This window comes from Dromaius novaehollandiae, chromosome 16, assembly GCF_036370855.1.
Source record: "Dromaius novaehollandiae isolate bDroNov1 chromosome 16, bDroNov1.hap1, whole genome shotgun sequence".
Lineage (NCBI taxonomy): Eukaryota > Metazoa > Chordata > Aves > Casuariiformes > Dromaiidae > Dromaius > Dromaius novaehollandiae.
Window position 1 is genome coordinate 5,455,095 of NC_088113.1, and position 14,590 is coordinate 5,469,684.

General features: G+C 37.6%; 1 protein-coding gene across 5 annotated transcripts in view; it reads right to left on the minus strand.

The window, feature by feature from the left end:
- NCOA6 (nuclear receptor coactivator 6) overlaps positions 1–14,590 on the minus strand; it is a 48,008-nt gene that overhangs the window by 2,769 nt on the left and 30,649 nt on the right. For 4 of the 5 annotated variants that reach the window (XR_010391857.1, XM_064521369.1, XM_064521367.1 and 1 more), the window contains exons 11-15: positions 12,081–12,202; positions 8,148–11,135; positions 6,057–6,125; positions 3,979–4,015; positions 1,105–1,253 (exon numbers count right to left, since the gene is read on the minus strand). Coding sequence is in view for 4 of the 5 variants with exons in the window: in XM_064521369.1 (XP_064377439.1) it covers positions 1,105–1,253; positions 3,979–4,015; positions 6,057–6,125; positions 8,148–11,135; positions 12,081–12,202 (3,365 nt within the window). In the remaining variant the exon portion in view is untranslated. The other variant, XM_064521370.1, reaches the window with a different exon arrangement.

The following is a 14,590-nucleotide window of genomic DNA, read 5'->3' on the forward strand; positions in this document are numbered from 1 at the left end:
TAATTTATTTTTACAATACAACCTTAGATTATTTTGCACAATCCTGCCACAAGAAGCAAATTTAATTAAATTCAGCAGCCACTAAACTGCAGAACACACAGGTCCCTTCACGTAATCTTTGAGAGCCATTACACAATTACGTATAACTGGAAGTCTTCTCTGAAACTCATAGAATGCAAATACCCTTACCACCAAACTTTAGCATCTTCAGTATCAAAAATGGTTGCTGAATTCAACTCAACTTCTTTTTAGAATAATTTTATATTAATACCTCTTTGTTCTGTATGTTATCTTTAAAATATTGGTCGAATGTTTCCTCTTGACGGTCTCTCTACCCTCTCGCACAATTTTCGTCCATCAGAACTTTTCTGACCCTTAAACATAAGGAGCTGACATAGTTAGCTTCAGAAATGCAAAACGGCACTGTGGACCATGCATTCTGGTAATGAATGTGTATATCACACAAATGCTGCATTTCTTAACCTTTGTTAAAGGTTGTAACCTGTAGAGAATTAAGGCACGTCAGCAACTGCTAATGCCACGGGTTAATAACTGTAACTTTAGGATTTCCTGTGTTGTTGGAAAGAACAGCTGAGGATCTGTGCATGAGCACACAGCACTCCTCTACGCTCTCAGACCGGCATCCAGACGACATGCTAAGCATGCTGGGACAAGAGCAATTGGCTTTGCAAAAGCTGACCGTGCACTAGGAAGACTTAAGCATTTGTCTCATGTCTTTCAGATTTCAGGAAAAAAAAATGTCACTTTTTGCTTGAGTACAGATCTTTTAATGTCAACACATTTCTGCCAAGAGAATTCTACTTCAGCTAGGCAAGATTTCTGAACGCTATGTTGATTAGTACTGCAGAAAAAATCCCATAAATTTAACAATGGATAATTCATACAACAAAATTTACTGCCAATACAGATTTATGTAAATGTTTTAACACCAACCTGTGTCTAAATCATTGAAACTAGAGTTAAAAGCACACAATATTTACAAGCTGTAAACCACAGTAATGACCCAGTTATTGAAAGGGTTATTATTTTGGGAAGTACTTCACTTCCTGCCCTCTCCACAGTAATGATGGCTGTGCATTTTACCTTTTGCAGTGCTGGATGCAGATGCTGGTCTGGAGGACCTCTTGCGCTGTCCATTCTCTACAGTTTCTTGTGAAGCAGCAGAATCCTCTGTTCTTGAATTTCTTCTACTTGGAGTTTTAGACTTTTCACAATTCTCTTTTGTCTCATTACTAATAAAGTGGGACAAAATATTTCTGATGAAGTGTAAGAAGAATTATGTTTTCCTATGCAACTCAGACAAGCTGGAGGATGGACTGACACAGGTACCAGTTCCGGACTATTAGCACTGAAGATATGAAATGCTAGAGATATTGGAAGTTTTATCAGATGAAGAATGACCTGAGTAAGCCAGAGTATAGTCCATTTCTATTAAAAATTATCAGAGGATACAGAATTGAGAAGTCCTCAAAGAGAATATTTTCAACATTAGAAGACCAAGAAATTAGATGCATTATAAATTGTCAGCTCTGTTTTCCACAGGTTCCACCATTACTGAAGTCTAGGAAAAGCAAACAAGTTACATTAGAAACTGCTATAATATGGGAATACAGAGTTGAAATTGCAGATGAACATAAGGAAGAATTATGAACTCTTAAGTGAGTATGCCATCTCTGCTTTTACTGAAAAGACTCACTTCATTGATCTGGGTGATTCCTTTGCATATTAAAAAGTTTAAGGTTGATTTAAAATTGTCTTTAAAGTATACTTCTATTATAAAAATAATTTTAGGTAGTGTAGAAATCCATACTTCTTGTCACTGAGACTATAAATGAAGTGCTACATCTATAATGAATTCCTCTTTTATTTTATTTATCGGTCCTCTAAACTCAGCCTGAGATTGAGGGGGTTTTCTCCCTAATGCATAAACACCAGATGATTTCTGATGACTAAACAGCTTCTGAAGATTAAGCTAACCTTATCTCCTGTGAGTTCAAAGGTAACTAATTAACCAAATAAATAATTCTGCTGATAATGTAAAAGGAGAAAGAAAACTCATTTCATGCCCTTTGTGTGACACTTGCAAGATTTCAAGAAAGACTGTCTTAATCAGAGAATTGATTGAAAACACAAAACGGAGCTGTGCACTACAGAGGTTATATTACAGGATCAATTTTTCAGAAGAAACCCTACTTTAAGAGGAAAGAAACTACTATAAATGCTTGTAGTTTTAAATAACAGGTATCTGAAATAAAACAGTTCGTCAATATAAGGAAAGAGTCCAACATTCTCAGGCAAGGAAATGCAGAGAAAATGAGCATATGGAAGCACTCTGACTGCCTCAGATACAAAATAAATACTGAAATCAATTTCCCCACAAGTCAGCATCATAGGCAATCCATAAAGTGAATTCCTCAAACAGGTCAAAAACTGCTTTTCTGGTAAATAACCTGGGAAACAGAAGCAATAGCTACCTACTTCAGAGGAGACCTGGAGATCTATGTAGGAAAATGAATATTATCAGCTGAAGTTCAGTTAAAAAGGTACTTTATAAAGAGTTTAAATGATTAATCCATAACTTTGGATCCTTTCATAGGAACCGACACAACACTTCTCTCCTTTTGTAGAAGGAATTCAGGTTGGCCTAAGTAAAAATAGTACTTTGCACATTGCAAGGTTCTTCTAAGGTTTGTACTGTATATACATTTAACTCTGGAAACTCAAAGCTGTCTGTTGAGAATTTCTTAAATATCAGACATCACTAGATTTATAATTTGCCTGAAAACTTTCCTTCTTTTCCAGTGTTGCTCAGAAAGACATCAGTCCAGGAAAATCAAAACTGAACACACTTGGGATAATTTGATACGCTGAATGAGTTTGGAAAACAGTTATGCAAGGTAACTTAATTTGGAGAATCTTATCTGCCAAGTGGCTCACCTTAAGCTTTTTAGAAAAAATCTACCCTTAAAAAAAAAAAAATGTAATGTAAAAGTTCAACTTATCTCTGATAAAATTAATGGAGGAAAAATGTTCATGTCAAACTCCGTCAAACAGATACAACTACAGGTAGAACCCAGTCCATCTGAAGCTAAATATATTTAAGTAATCAATTCAGAGTCATTCCCGATCTGAGAAAGTAAACTGCATTAGTTCCCTTAAAGAAAATACTGCCTTAGCTCCTGATGAACCGACTGAGTGAATTACATCATTTGTCCTGGCTCATGGAATTATTCCACTCTGATTAGGACAGCATCAAAAACACAGCCAGTTGTGTTAGCACAACTACCAAAAACCTTAAATAAGTCTGGTATTACAGCTGTCTAGAGTAAGTTTAAGAGCTTAATTGTTTTAGGATATAACAGAAATAGATTTTGGAAACTATTTTCTTCTGGACAGAACACAACCATTTGATATTTGATCTTTACATTACTGAATGTCTTAATCAGGACAAGACAAAGTTTCTAGAAGGCTTTCCTATCAGGTTTTAGGAAAGATAAACAAGCGAACACGGAGGAAGTCTGGAGAAAACAGTAAAGTAAGCCAGGTAACACTGTAAGAAGAACAAACTTTAGAAAGACCTAATTCCAGAAAGCAAACATTCACAAGACAGCTAATCTGCAGGATTTGAGGGTTTTTATTTTTGGTTTTCGATTTCAGAAAATGCCAAATGCTGGAACCATCAAGACTCTTCCAGGATGTGCAATGCTTGGGCCTAAAGGGATATGAGGAAAAACTGCCCAAAGCATGAAGACAGATTAAGGAAAAAGTTACCTTAAATTCTGCATTTCAGCAATATTTTGAAACATCCAAGTAACCCAATTCCTTGGCAGAAAAGAAAGAAAACAAAAAGAAGGAGCAAAAGGATCTTTTGCAAGCTGTGCAAATGAAATAAAGAGAAAAGGACTTCCTCCCATGAAAGCTATATCTATTCTGAATCTTCACAAACTATCTCCTTACCTTTGACCAGCAACTACTGGAGCATTTGTTTCAAGTTCTACAAGAGAAAAAGATAATTTATAAGTCTGCTATAGAAGTACATACCTGTTGATAAGGCATGACTATCTCACATAATTCTCATTATACATCAGGTCTGAAGAATAAAATTCTCATCTACTATTAATCTCTAAGCAAGTCAACCTAACTTATCAAAGGACATATCACATTCAGCCTAGCGTCCTCTCTGATTATGGCCTGCACCAGCTGAGACAGAGAAGAGTTAAAAGAAACCCTGCAGAAGAAAACTGTAAAGGAACTTGCTGATAAGGGCTACTGCCCTCTCCCCTTCTTAACCCCTATTTTAGTCAGTTTATTCCTTCCAAAATTCCAGGTTTTATTAGTTTTAAATCTCAAAAATACTAGTCTGGATATATTGCTCATGTAAAATTTTGCATAGATGTTTAATCCAATGAGCTCCCAGAGCAATATCTTCTAATGAATTTTGAAGGAAGGTGGGGAGATGAAGGCACTTGTTTGAAGCCCAATTATACTTCGGCTGAATTGAAAAATTTCTCGGGAGATAACATGAAAAGAGGTTCTGCGATCTATCTTCTTTCTTTCTCTCTCTTTCGCTCCTTTTCTCTTCCCCCCTCTCTCATTTTTGTACATACATATCAAGTTTCTTTTTGAATCTTTGCCATAGTAAGCAACTTTATTTTCTATCATATAGGACTGCTAATCTTTTTTATTATCAGTCCTTCAGTTCTCACCATATCTACTAGATCCTTTGTGAGCACTTACACCTGAACACAGCATCTCCTCTGAAAAACTGCTACTGATTTAGGGATTATCATGATATATATTATATAAATTCACTGTTGGCTTGTAAAATTTTCTGTACTGTAATCCATCTCACTCTTAAATATCTTACAGTCTTTGGGAGGTGATGCAAAAAAACTGTGGCTTTACCTTTAAGAGCAATTTAGTCTCTAATAAAATGTTTCTAAAATGTGTGCCATGAACAAAGTTGTAAAAAGAGTAAGAAGTCCCCTTACGGACTAGTCCCCTCATGGTAGCCAATCCCTTAAATTTGTATTCTTGGAACATCAGACTCTTTAGCGCAAGTATATGTATCACTAACGAAGAAACAGGTTTCACTTTCGGTAACAAAAGAAAAAGACTGAGAAACATAAAGCAAAAGTTTCTTTTCTTCCTACTCAAAATTTGAATAACCTGAAGAATATTCAACAATAGCAAAAAAAACCCTCCGCCCCACCCCGGGACTTCCTAATTCAGCCACATCAGTACTGGCACAATGAGATGTATATAACTTCAAAAGGATGCATGAATGGACATTTTACAAAAGTAATCTAATAAGTTTTCTTTACTAAAACTCTACTTCTAATCATACTACAGGCAAATTGATGCAAGTGGGACTTTTTATGTGCATCTCTACATCTATCCACTTTCCTTGCTGATCTCAGAAATAACTTTTTTAAAACATTTGATTGCCTACATAACAGGTGGCAATAAAAAAAAAAAGTCATCTGCTGTGGTTCCATTCTTGCCACACCATAGAAGGTTCATTAAAAACTGAACAGGCAAAAAAATTGGACTGGATTCAAAAAATGTCTGTTCCCAGAATGACTGTTGAAAATCTTTTCAGAATTGTTCCATATAAAAGAAAAGCTCTTATTCACTGCACAGAAAACCTCAAAACTCAAACACAGCACATCAAAAAAGGTGGCTGCTTTTTTTTTTTTTTTTTTTTTTTTTTTTTTTTTTTTTTTTTATGAACCCAGTCCTTCAGTCTTTTGGCTGAATATCTAAAAACTGCCTTGGTGACTTTTTCATTTATATTACTGGTTCCTATATTGAATCTCCAACAAGGCTTAGGAAACTGTAAAACACGCTGTACCTAAGAGCAACAAAAAAATACAACCCCCCCCCCCAAAAATATAAAAAAAACCCAAACCACAAGCTACCAAGCATTTCAATGATCATTAAAAGCATTTAATGATCATTAAGCAATGCTCTGTCAGGTACAAACATAATGAATTTAGTTCACCTACATTCTGCTTTTCCAAAGTAAAATTTACCTGTTCTTTGAACAGTACTTTCTGATGTTGTAACTGAACTTTTTTTCTGGGCTAAAGGTTGAGAGGACGCTAGAACAAAAGTGGAGGAAAAAGCATTATTTTCAAAAGCAGTCACAAGAAGTTTTTGTTGAGTGATTGGACTACTTTGACAAAATAGTGAATCTTCCAACTTACTACACTTTCACATTTTTAACCCACCCTCTACTCTCCCCCCACCATCCTCCCCAAGTACGTTTTAAAAAAGACCTTTGGTATCTCTACCCCAACCATGTTTTCCCAATCAGGAATAAGAGATGAAATTAAATACCATAAAAAAGACTTTTTAAAGGTAACAGCTTATCATTAGACCTAGAAATTAAAGACCTAGAAACTAAGGAGTTTAGTCTCTCCTTCAGCTTAATGCTCATTTCAACAGAAGCTTTGAGGGAAAATAGCATCTTTGTTAATGAATCAATACCCTCACTCTTTCAATTAAATCGCAAGAGTGCAAAATATGCTCCAGAGGCTTCCATGAAGTCCTTTGGCAATAAGATGACATGACTTAACATTTCTTAGATTGCCAAGTTAAAAATAAGATGGAAAAACAGTTCTTGTTAGGCACATGCCTTCCAGTCTTCCTTTATATGTGGTAATGAACTTACAAAGAACATGAAGATGAGAAGTTGTATGTTCTTATTTAGATAAAGAATATCCACTTGTAAAAGCATGGCTACATTTCAAATGCTTACTTTATTCCTTCACTAGCTGATTGAATCTCCGGAATCCAAAGAGAAAGTACAAACTGTTAGTTTGCAATCAGAATTTTCCAGCATGAAAATGAAGCTTGCTTCAGACTCGAGAATAAATGACTCCATACTCCTGATGCTGAAGCTAGATACCTAACCTCAGCTAACACACTCAGGAGTCATACTTTTTGACATAACTCACCTGAAAATGTTGTACTTCATGCATATTAAACAAACAAACAAACAAAATCTTTGTAATGCACATCATTCCTATTTTCTAACTTTTTCTTACACATTAAGTCAAGCAGCAGCAAGAGCTCTTGCAAAGTATTATCACTGCTTGCTGTTAAAGTCTTAGTCTTACGTCAGATTGCTTCTGTCAACAGCTTTTTCTTCCAACAAAATAGAATTCCTTCTGTGAAGCTCAAGTAAATAATTCCATTTTCTAATAGCATATTGCTAAGATATACATCTAACAGCCATAGTAAAATTCACATTCAAGCTGAAATACTCAATTCCACTCACTTTTGTGGGCTATGATTTTAGCTTGTATGTATAAATTCATGATATCAAGCACAATGGATATTCAGATAGTTTACTTCAAGATTCATGGTTTATTTCCATACCATTTTCAAGAGATTACCAAACAGCATGAAGAAGTGGCAGAGATATCATAAAGTCTGTCCAGACTTTTCAATTAAAACAGTAAAGGAGGAAAGAAGTCAGATACGAAGTCATTTTATGTAATCGGATGCAATTTACTCATAGTTGCACTTTTAGGTGTTTCTCTGAAATGAGCATTTTAATTTTTCCCTAGACCTAAGGGTTTTTGTTTTTTCTTTTGCTGCATACTAGCAGTACTTTATCTATTTCCCCAGAGGGTTAACATTATTGGAAGAAGGAACTAGTGGTATGACTAACTCACAATATCATAATTAAGTCAATATATTGAAATAAGTTACAAAAATAAAAAAAATCACATTCACTGGCAAGACTGAAGCAGGAAAAAAAAAAAAAAAGCCCTGCCAGCTTAGGAGGAGCCTTAAGTATTACTTTTGTCACTGTTGATACATCTGATTTTTCTCCCTACTTCTAAAAGTTCTGTGAAATCACTCCTAGGCTATTGCATCCTATGTTCACATCAAATATCACATATTTAAGTAGTAAATGAAAACTGAGATAAAAAAGAAATGTGAATTTTAGTGAAATACAAGACCTTATCTCACTCAGATGTTAGAAACAAAAAAGCAGACGTTAGTCTTGGCTAAAGTGTCTATCTTCTGTTATGTTCATGGAAAAGTGCACATCAGAAGTTTAAGAAAGCAATCTCATTTCTTCCATATAAGCAGGGTAGCAGTGAACATACCTGTACTTTGGAGTAGTTCCTGATGTGCTCCTGTTTTTTCCTCCACCAAACCAAGTCCAATTTGCTCAGCTGGTAAACTGCCATGGTTATTACTACCATTAGTACTTGGTGTTGCAGGCGCAAGTTCAGGGACTACTGGAGTGGTTACAGCTGACAGTACATTTGTAGGAGGAGTGTTTGTTGGTAAGCTTGGAGATACAGAAGCAGAAACAGCAGCAGCAGTGCTAACACTCAGATTGCCAGGCCCAGAAGTGCTCTGTTTTATAAGACTGGGTGCTGGAGGTGTCACAGTTTTATTGTCTAGTTCTGCTGGTGATTGTTCTGTTCCCAAACTATTTGGGACTGACATTTCTAGCCCCTGACTTTCTGGTTCCCCATCCAAAGTATATTGTTCTTCTCCTTTCTCAAGTGAGCCAGTGACTTTCTTGCATGCTTTAGTCAGCAAAAGTTGGCCAATCTTGTCTACTTTCCCCTTTCCCTTACTTGATGAAACAGGACTTCGTCTATTCCCAGATCCTGGACTACTTGTAAGAAGAGGTGAAACGCCAGGTCCAGACTGTGTTGCTGAAACAGAACACTGGTCAGTTGTCCCACCACTTTGAGAAGAAGCCTCATCTGGGCTAAAGTCTTTGACTTGTTGAGCAGGAAGATGTGAAGGAACATTTGAAGAAGTTGTAGCAGGAGAAGGCATCTGAATAGGAGGCACCATTGGATTAAGAACCAGTGGCCTGCTTGTTGGAATATTAGAAACAGGACTGCTAGATGATGTGCTAGGAGGAGCAGGCCCAGATGAGAACTTTATGTTCTGCGGTATATGCAAAGGACCAACAACTGCCACCGACTGAGGCATTAGACTAGAGTTAGAAGTCATTGGGGCTGCTGGAATTGTACTTGGTTGAGAGCCTTTCATAACCTGAATTATTGATGATGAGTTTATAAAAACAGGTGTAATAAACTGTGGCCGGGCATTAGACTGAACTGCTGACTGTCCCTCAGAAACCATAACTTTGTTTCCTACATTAGGCATTGTGACAACAGTAGATACTAACGCAGGTTGCAAATGAGATGGCAGTGGTGCTGATGTATTAGCAGAAGATGTAATAGGGTTTGAAGTTACAAAAACTGTTATCTGGTTGGGTGGTAAAGGAGCTGAAATTGAAGAAGAGCTGACAGGCCTTTGTATTACTGGAGGAACATTCTGTGCAACATTTGAGTTTACTTCTCCCAGTTCCTGGTGCCCTGCATTTGAACAGGACTCATTATTTTGAGGCAAACTAAGTGAATTAGAAGGCTCTTTGCCAGAGGATGAATCTTGAAGCGGAGGAATGACAGCTATCTTCTTCAGTTCCTCCCCAGCAGGGACTACTGGTGCCATTTCAAGACTAGTCAGCCCAGGGGGCTTAATGGTTACGTTAGGAGCTCCAGAATTATCAAGAAGTTGACTCAAAGAAGTTGGTGCCTCCCTCATAGCTGGGGATACCATGGGTTTGCTTTCCTCCAAGGCAGGAAGCTTACCAGTGTCCAAAGACTCTCCATCTTTTTTCAACTGTTCTTCTGGAACCAACATTTTTATTTCTGGGGTAGGGATGCCTTTCAGTTCAATATTGGGAGGGTCTTTGTTACCTGGGACACCTTGTGCATTTTGACACTCATTATCTTGAGGAACATTAAGGCTCTCTTTACTGTCCTCAGGAATGCCAGTCATAGCAGGTACAGAAATTGCAGGATTCTGATTATTTAGCATGTTATTATTTTGAAAACTTGTAGTCACAGGTGTTGGCAAAGAAGAGGGGCCAACCATCATATTTCTTTGTAATTCCATGTTCTGCAAGAGAGGTGGATTCTGCTGAGTTGTCAATGCTAACTTTGCTGCTTTTGAATTTTGTCTGCCAGGGCTTGGTGTAGTTTTCCTACTGGATCCAGGACTGGACCTTCGGCTATTGCTTGGACTTGCTCTCTTTGTTCCTCCAGTGTTGGTTTGCTTTCCTGAATTAATAACCACACCTTCCAGCTTGTGTGGCTGTGGAGCAGCAAAACTAGACTGATTGTTAACTGTGAGATTTGATGGGGCTTGTCCAATGGCCTTCAGAGTAGTCGGATTAAGACCCTGCTGATCAAATCCTCTATTGAGATTAGGCCTGGGAGGTAAAGGAATATTAATTTGGGGAGGAAAAAGACCAGCTATAGAAGCATTGAGTCTTTCTGGAGACAAGCTTATTTCTGAAGGCTCTGTGCTAGGTGGACGGTTATTAGGAGTCTGAGGATAGTACGGCCTTGGGCTTGCTCTGTTTGGGGTTTTAGGTCTTGAAGTTTGTGATGGGGTGGCAACATTTGGAAAATGGTGTGTAAGAGTGCTAGGCAGAGAATTAGATTGCTGCTGAGGACTTGCACCTTGGGCAGTTGAAAGTGGGGATGGTCCAGGTTTGGGTCCAGTCATCATTAATTGGTTTTGTGAAACTACTAAATGAGATGTCAAATTATTTTGAGCTCCTGATGCTGGTGGGCCTTCAGCTCCACCTCCTTCTGGAAGGGAAGATACTGATGAAACCTCTCCCAGAGGCGAGCTGGAAGGATTCTGTACATTATCTTGATATACCATTTTTCTTGCATTACTTCCCAGAGAAGGATTGCCTGGCAAGGAAATCCTCTGTTTATCAGGAGATGGAGGCACTGATCCAGGACCTTGTAAGTTAACCATTACTGACATGTTACCACTCTGCTGCATTGGCATTCGTTGAGCATCTGGATTCAGAGGCCCTCTAGGTGGATGAACTCCCTGTGGTACAGGAAGCCTGACTGATTTGGGATCCTGCTGCATCATAAGCATCATCATCATTTGCTGCTGCTGCTGCGTCTGTGGTTGTGCCTGTGCCTGCTGCGGTGGTGGCTGTGGTTGCTGCTGCTGGGGCTGGGGCTGCTGTGTATGTGGCATAAGTTGAGGTGGCATCTGCTGAAGTTGTCTTTGTTCCACTGGCTGAGAAGGATAGCCTAAAAAGACAAGATGATACATTCATCCAATAAATAAATAGATGGATCGGAGAAAGCAGAATTTCTGCAAGGAACTGAATCAGACAAAGTATAGCCAGGAACCTGTTTATCTAAGGCAAGAGCCACTTCAGTGAAACAGGTTTTTACAAACAAGGACAATGATTTTACTTAATTCTTAGTAATATTTTCATTTAATGTACGAATGATTTGCAAGACATTTAACTGATGATCTCTAATTTATCATATCAGCTACTGGCTATTACTCTGGTTTCATGCCACCTGAAAAAAGGCTCTGCAACTGTTTGTGCAGGCTTGTCTTCTACTCATAAATGCAGAGTTGAACTTTCACTGATTAGTTATCCCTAAAACAAACTCAAAATTTTGACAGCCACTGTGGGACATGCAGTAACAAACCTGTTACAGGTCTGACAGTTTCTAGTGTACAAGTAGAATCTCCAATGCATCACTTAGCTAAAACACAAAAGCAGAATGGTGGTAAGAACCACTCATGTAGCTTAAAACCTGAAATGTCTTTCAGGACTTTGGATTTAACCCTCCCTACATATGAAGAATAATTAGGTGCTTTCCAAGAGTAGCTTCCATTTCTTAATTTTAAACAATAAGCTATTGGTTAATGCTAAAAATTTTCAAGGCAGCAGCCCATGCCACAGCTAGAAATACAGGAATTTTTATCAGTTATGTTATCCATAAATACCTCTACCATATTCAACATGATACCAGTAGGATGATGCAAGAGATGTGCCACACATACTCATTTTGAGTTAATTTAAAGAAAACACTTAAACAATGGCACCAATTAGGAGGGGAAAAAAAAAAAGCTTTGGTTTTGAATGGTAAGAATACAAAAAAAAAAAACTACTGTCAGAGATCAGTAAAAGCTCTATCATTATTACATTCAAGTAATCCACATAAAAATCTTACTACCTGGTGGCCTACTTGCAAAATCTGAAAGTTTAGGGCCTGCATTATCTAGGTTCATTCCCTGTTCTCCAGACATTGATGACTGATCGTTCTCCTCCAAGCCAGCTGGACGTGGTTCTGAAGAACTGGAAGAAAAATAATTGCAATTAAGATACAACACTAACATCAGGGTTTCAATTCTGCTTCCATAATTCAGTACTCAAGTAACTAGTTTTTAAACACTTTTCACAGACCTCCAAGTAACTCACTGAAAATGCATCACTATCACTGGTATAACACGACAGACATGAAAACCTAGCTCAGGTCTGCTGATGGCCACTACTATGCCTTAAACGCTACTCAAAAGGAAACAACTTGTCTGGTGACCTATTCATCCTAAACATATATATTTTTCTTTGCCTCTACCTTGAAATTTAATTTTATAACTATAATGCATACTCCAAAGACTATATACACATATGTGTACACATATATTTTTTAATCTAAATAGGCATCCCTCTAATACCAACATGACATCTGTTAATAATAAGATCATATGGTTGGTAGATGTATAGAATTTAATTTTAATGGTAATCTCATGTCTTCTAGCAGAGTACCCAGAGGTAACTAACTCTGAGTATATCAGTTCTCTATTAACGTCATAGCAAAAAATGTGCTGAGATATCAGACACTGAAGGTTATCTGCCAGAACACAGAGCTAAATAGGCTACTGTGGCTCTGTAACTGATGTTTTAGGAAATTCTGTAGGACAATTTAAGATCATTCAGACTCAACAGCTAATCCTTCCACTGCATCAGGACAACTTTTCCAGGCTTTGAAAAAAACACATATCTATAGCTATCAAAAGATATGGTCAGAGGATACAGGATAAGGAAGGATGAAGAGTGAAAGACCTTGGCTGTGCATCAGCTACATGAATCTATTGATGCTGTAGAGAGATTTAAGTAATAAAAGCTCTAAGTTAAAGACATTGAAATAGGTACGCTGCCTAAAACAAAACAAAATAAAACAAAACAGAGAGGCAGAGTTATACAGAAATGCCAAGGACAAAAGAAATTTCAGCAAAGCAAGAATTCTGAGCATATAAAGCTGGAGAGATCTTTCTTATTTAATTGTACTTGAGAGTAAGAGCCAGCTTCTGGCATCTGTACAGCTGACGCAGAGAAACCCAGGCCTGTTCTAGTGTCCTGCTAGCTACCTAAATAACGTTCAAAAAGTGTGCAGCTTGAAAGTACCTGGACTTCCGCTGGTCAGAAAAGGGGGGAAAACATAAATCAAGACAGAGGAAAAAAAAAAGCTAAGAAACAGGGCAAGAAAGAAATGATTCCAAGCATTAGTAGCGAGTGGGAAGTATTGCCAAGGAAAGTATCTGGTGTTCAACCTTTTGTCTAATCCAGCACACTGCCAGTTTTTATGATGCAGTTGTCATAGGCTTACAGGCCTCCTGAACAAATGTGAGGAATATTGGCAAAACCTGGGCTCTTACTTTAGTAAGGTCACTCTCCAAGCATGAAACCTAAGGTGAAACAGTCTCTGGCAAGCAACAGTTTGCAGTGATACGAGTGTCCAGTGGTAGACACTCCTATGTGCTGTGCCTGCTCCTCCGTTAATGCATCCTAGCACTGAGGAGACACCGCCAATAAATGTGGCCAAGCATACGCGTACCCCAGGATCATTAAATTAGCAGCCACAAGTGAAAGAAAAAAAATTCTGGCAACAAAGTCTCCCAGAGGAGCTGGGGCCTTTGACGTGGGGTGCACAGTGGAGCAACGCAAACTGGAATAACAACCTAAAACTGTGAATACAAACTAAAATTGGTAATTTTGCCATTTATGATTTTTTATCATAAGAAGGGAACAATTAAAAACACCATGGTTAAACATTAGATGAAAAGGTGTTACAGAGCATTACTGCACAAACAGTATTAACCTAGAAAACAGTATCTTGGTGCAAAACCAATTCTTAAAAAAAACTCCATCTCTTGCTACATAGGTCTAATAGGGAAAAGTATAAAAACTTTGCAAAACAGACCCAAGATTTTTGTTTCAGAGCAAATAAGAACAACAGTTATTGTAGGAACAACTGCTATTGTAATTGCTGAAAAATTTAAATGTATCTTGAATTTTGAATATAGCCAGAATTCACTGAGCATATTTAATAATCATCAGCTAGTAAAAAAACCAAATTCTGAATACAAGTAACAATCAAAATGAGAAGTTCGTGTATGAGAGGGAGAAACAGTCCGTATTTATTGTTTTCTCACATTGTTCTGAATTTAAAGAGAAATCAGCCGCAGATTCGTTATGGTATGGATTATCACAGTTGCATAGGTGAACCATTTTGTCTAGCAGCTGGATTCTGAATCACTACTTCCAAATGTAAAATTCCTATTCATTTCTTCTAAATGAAGAAATAAGACAAGCAAAAATAAAGTTACAGTAAAAGATGCAAGCAGAACCAGTCCTACTGATGTGGTGCAGTGCTCTGCGACAACTTTTACTTTTATAGAAAGG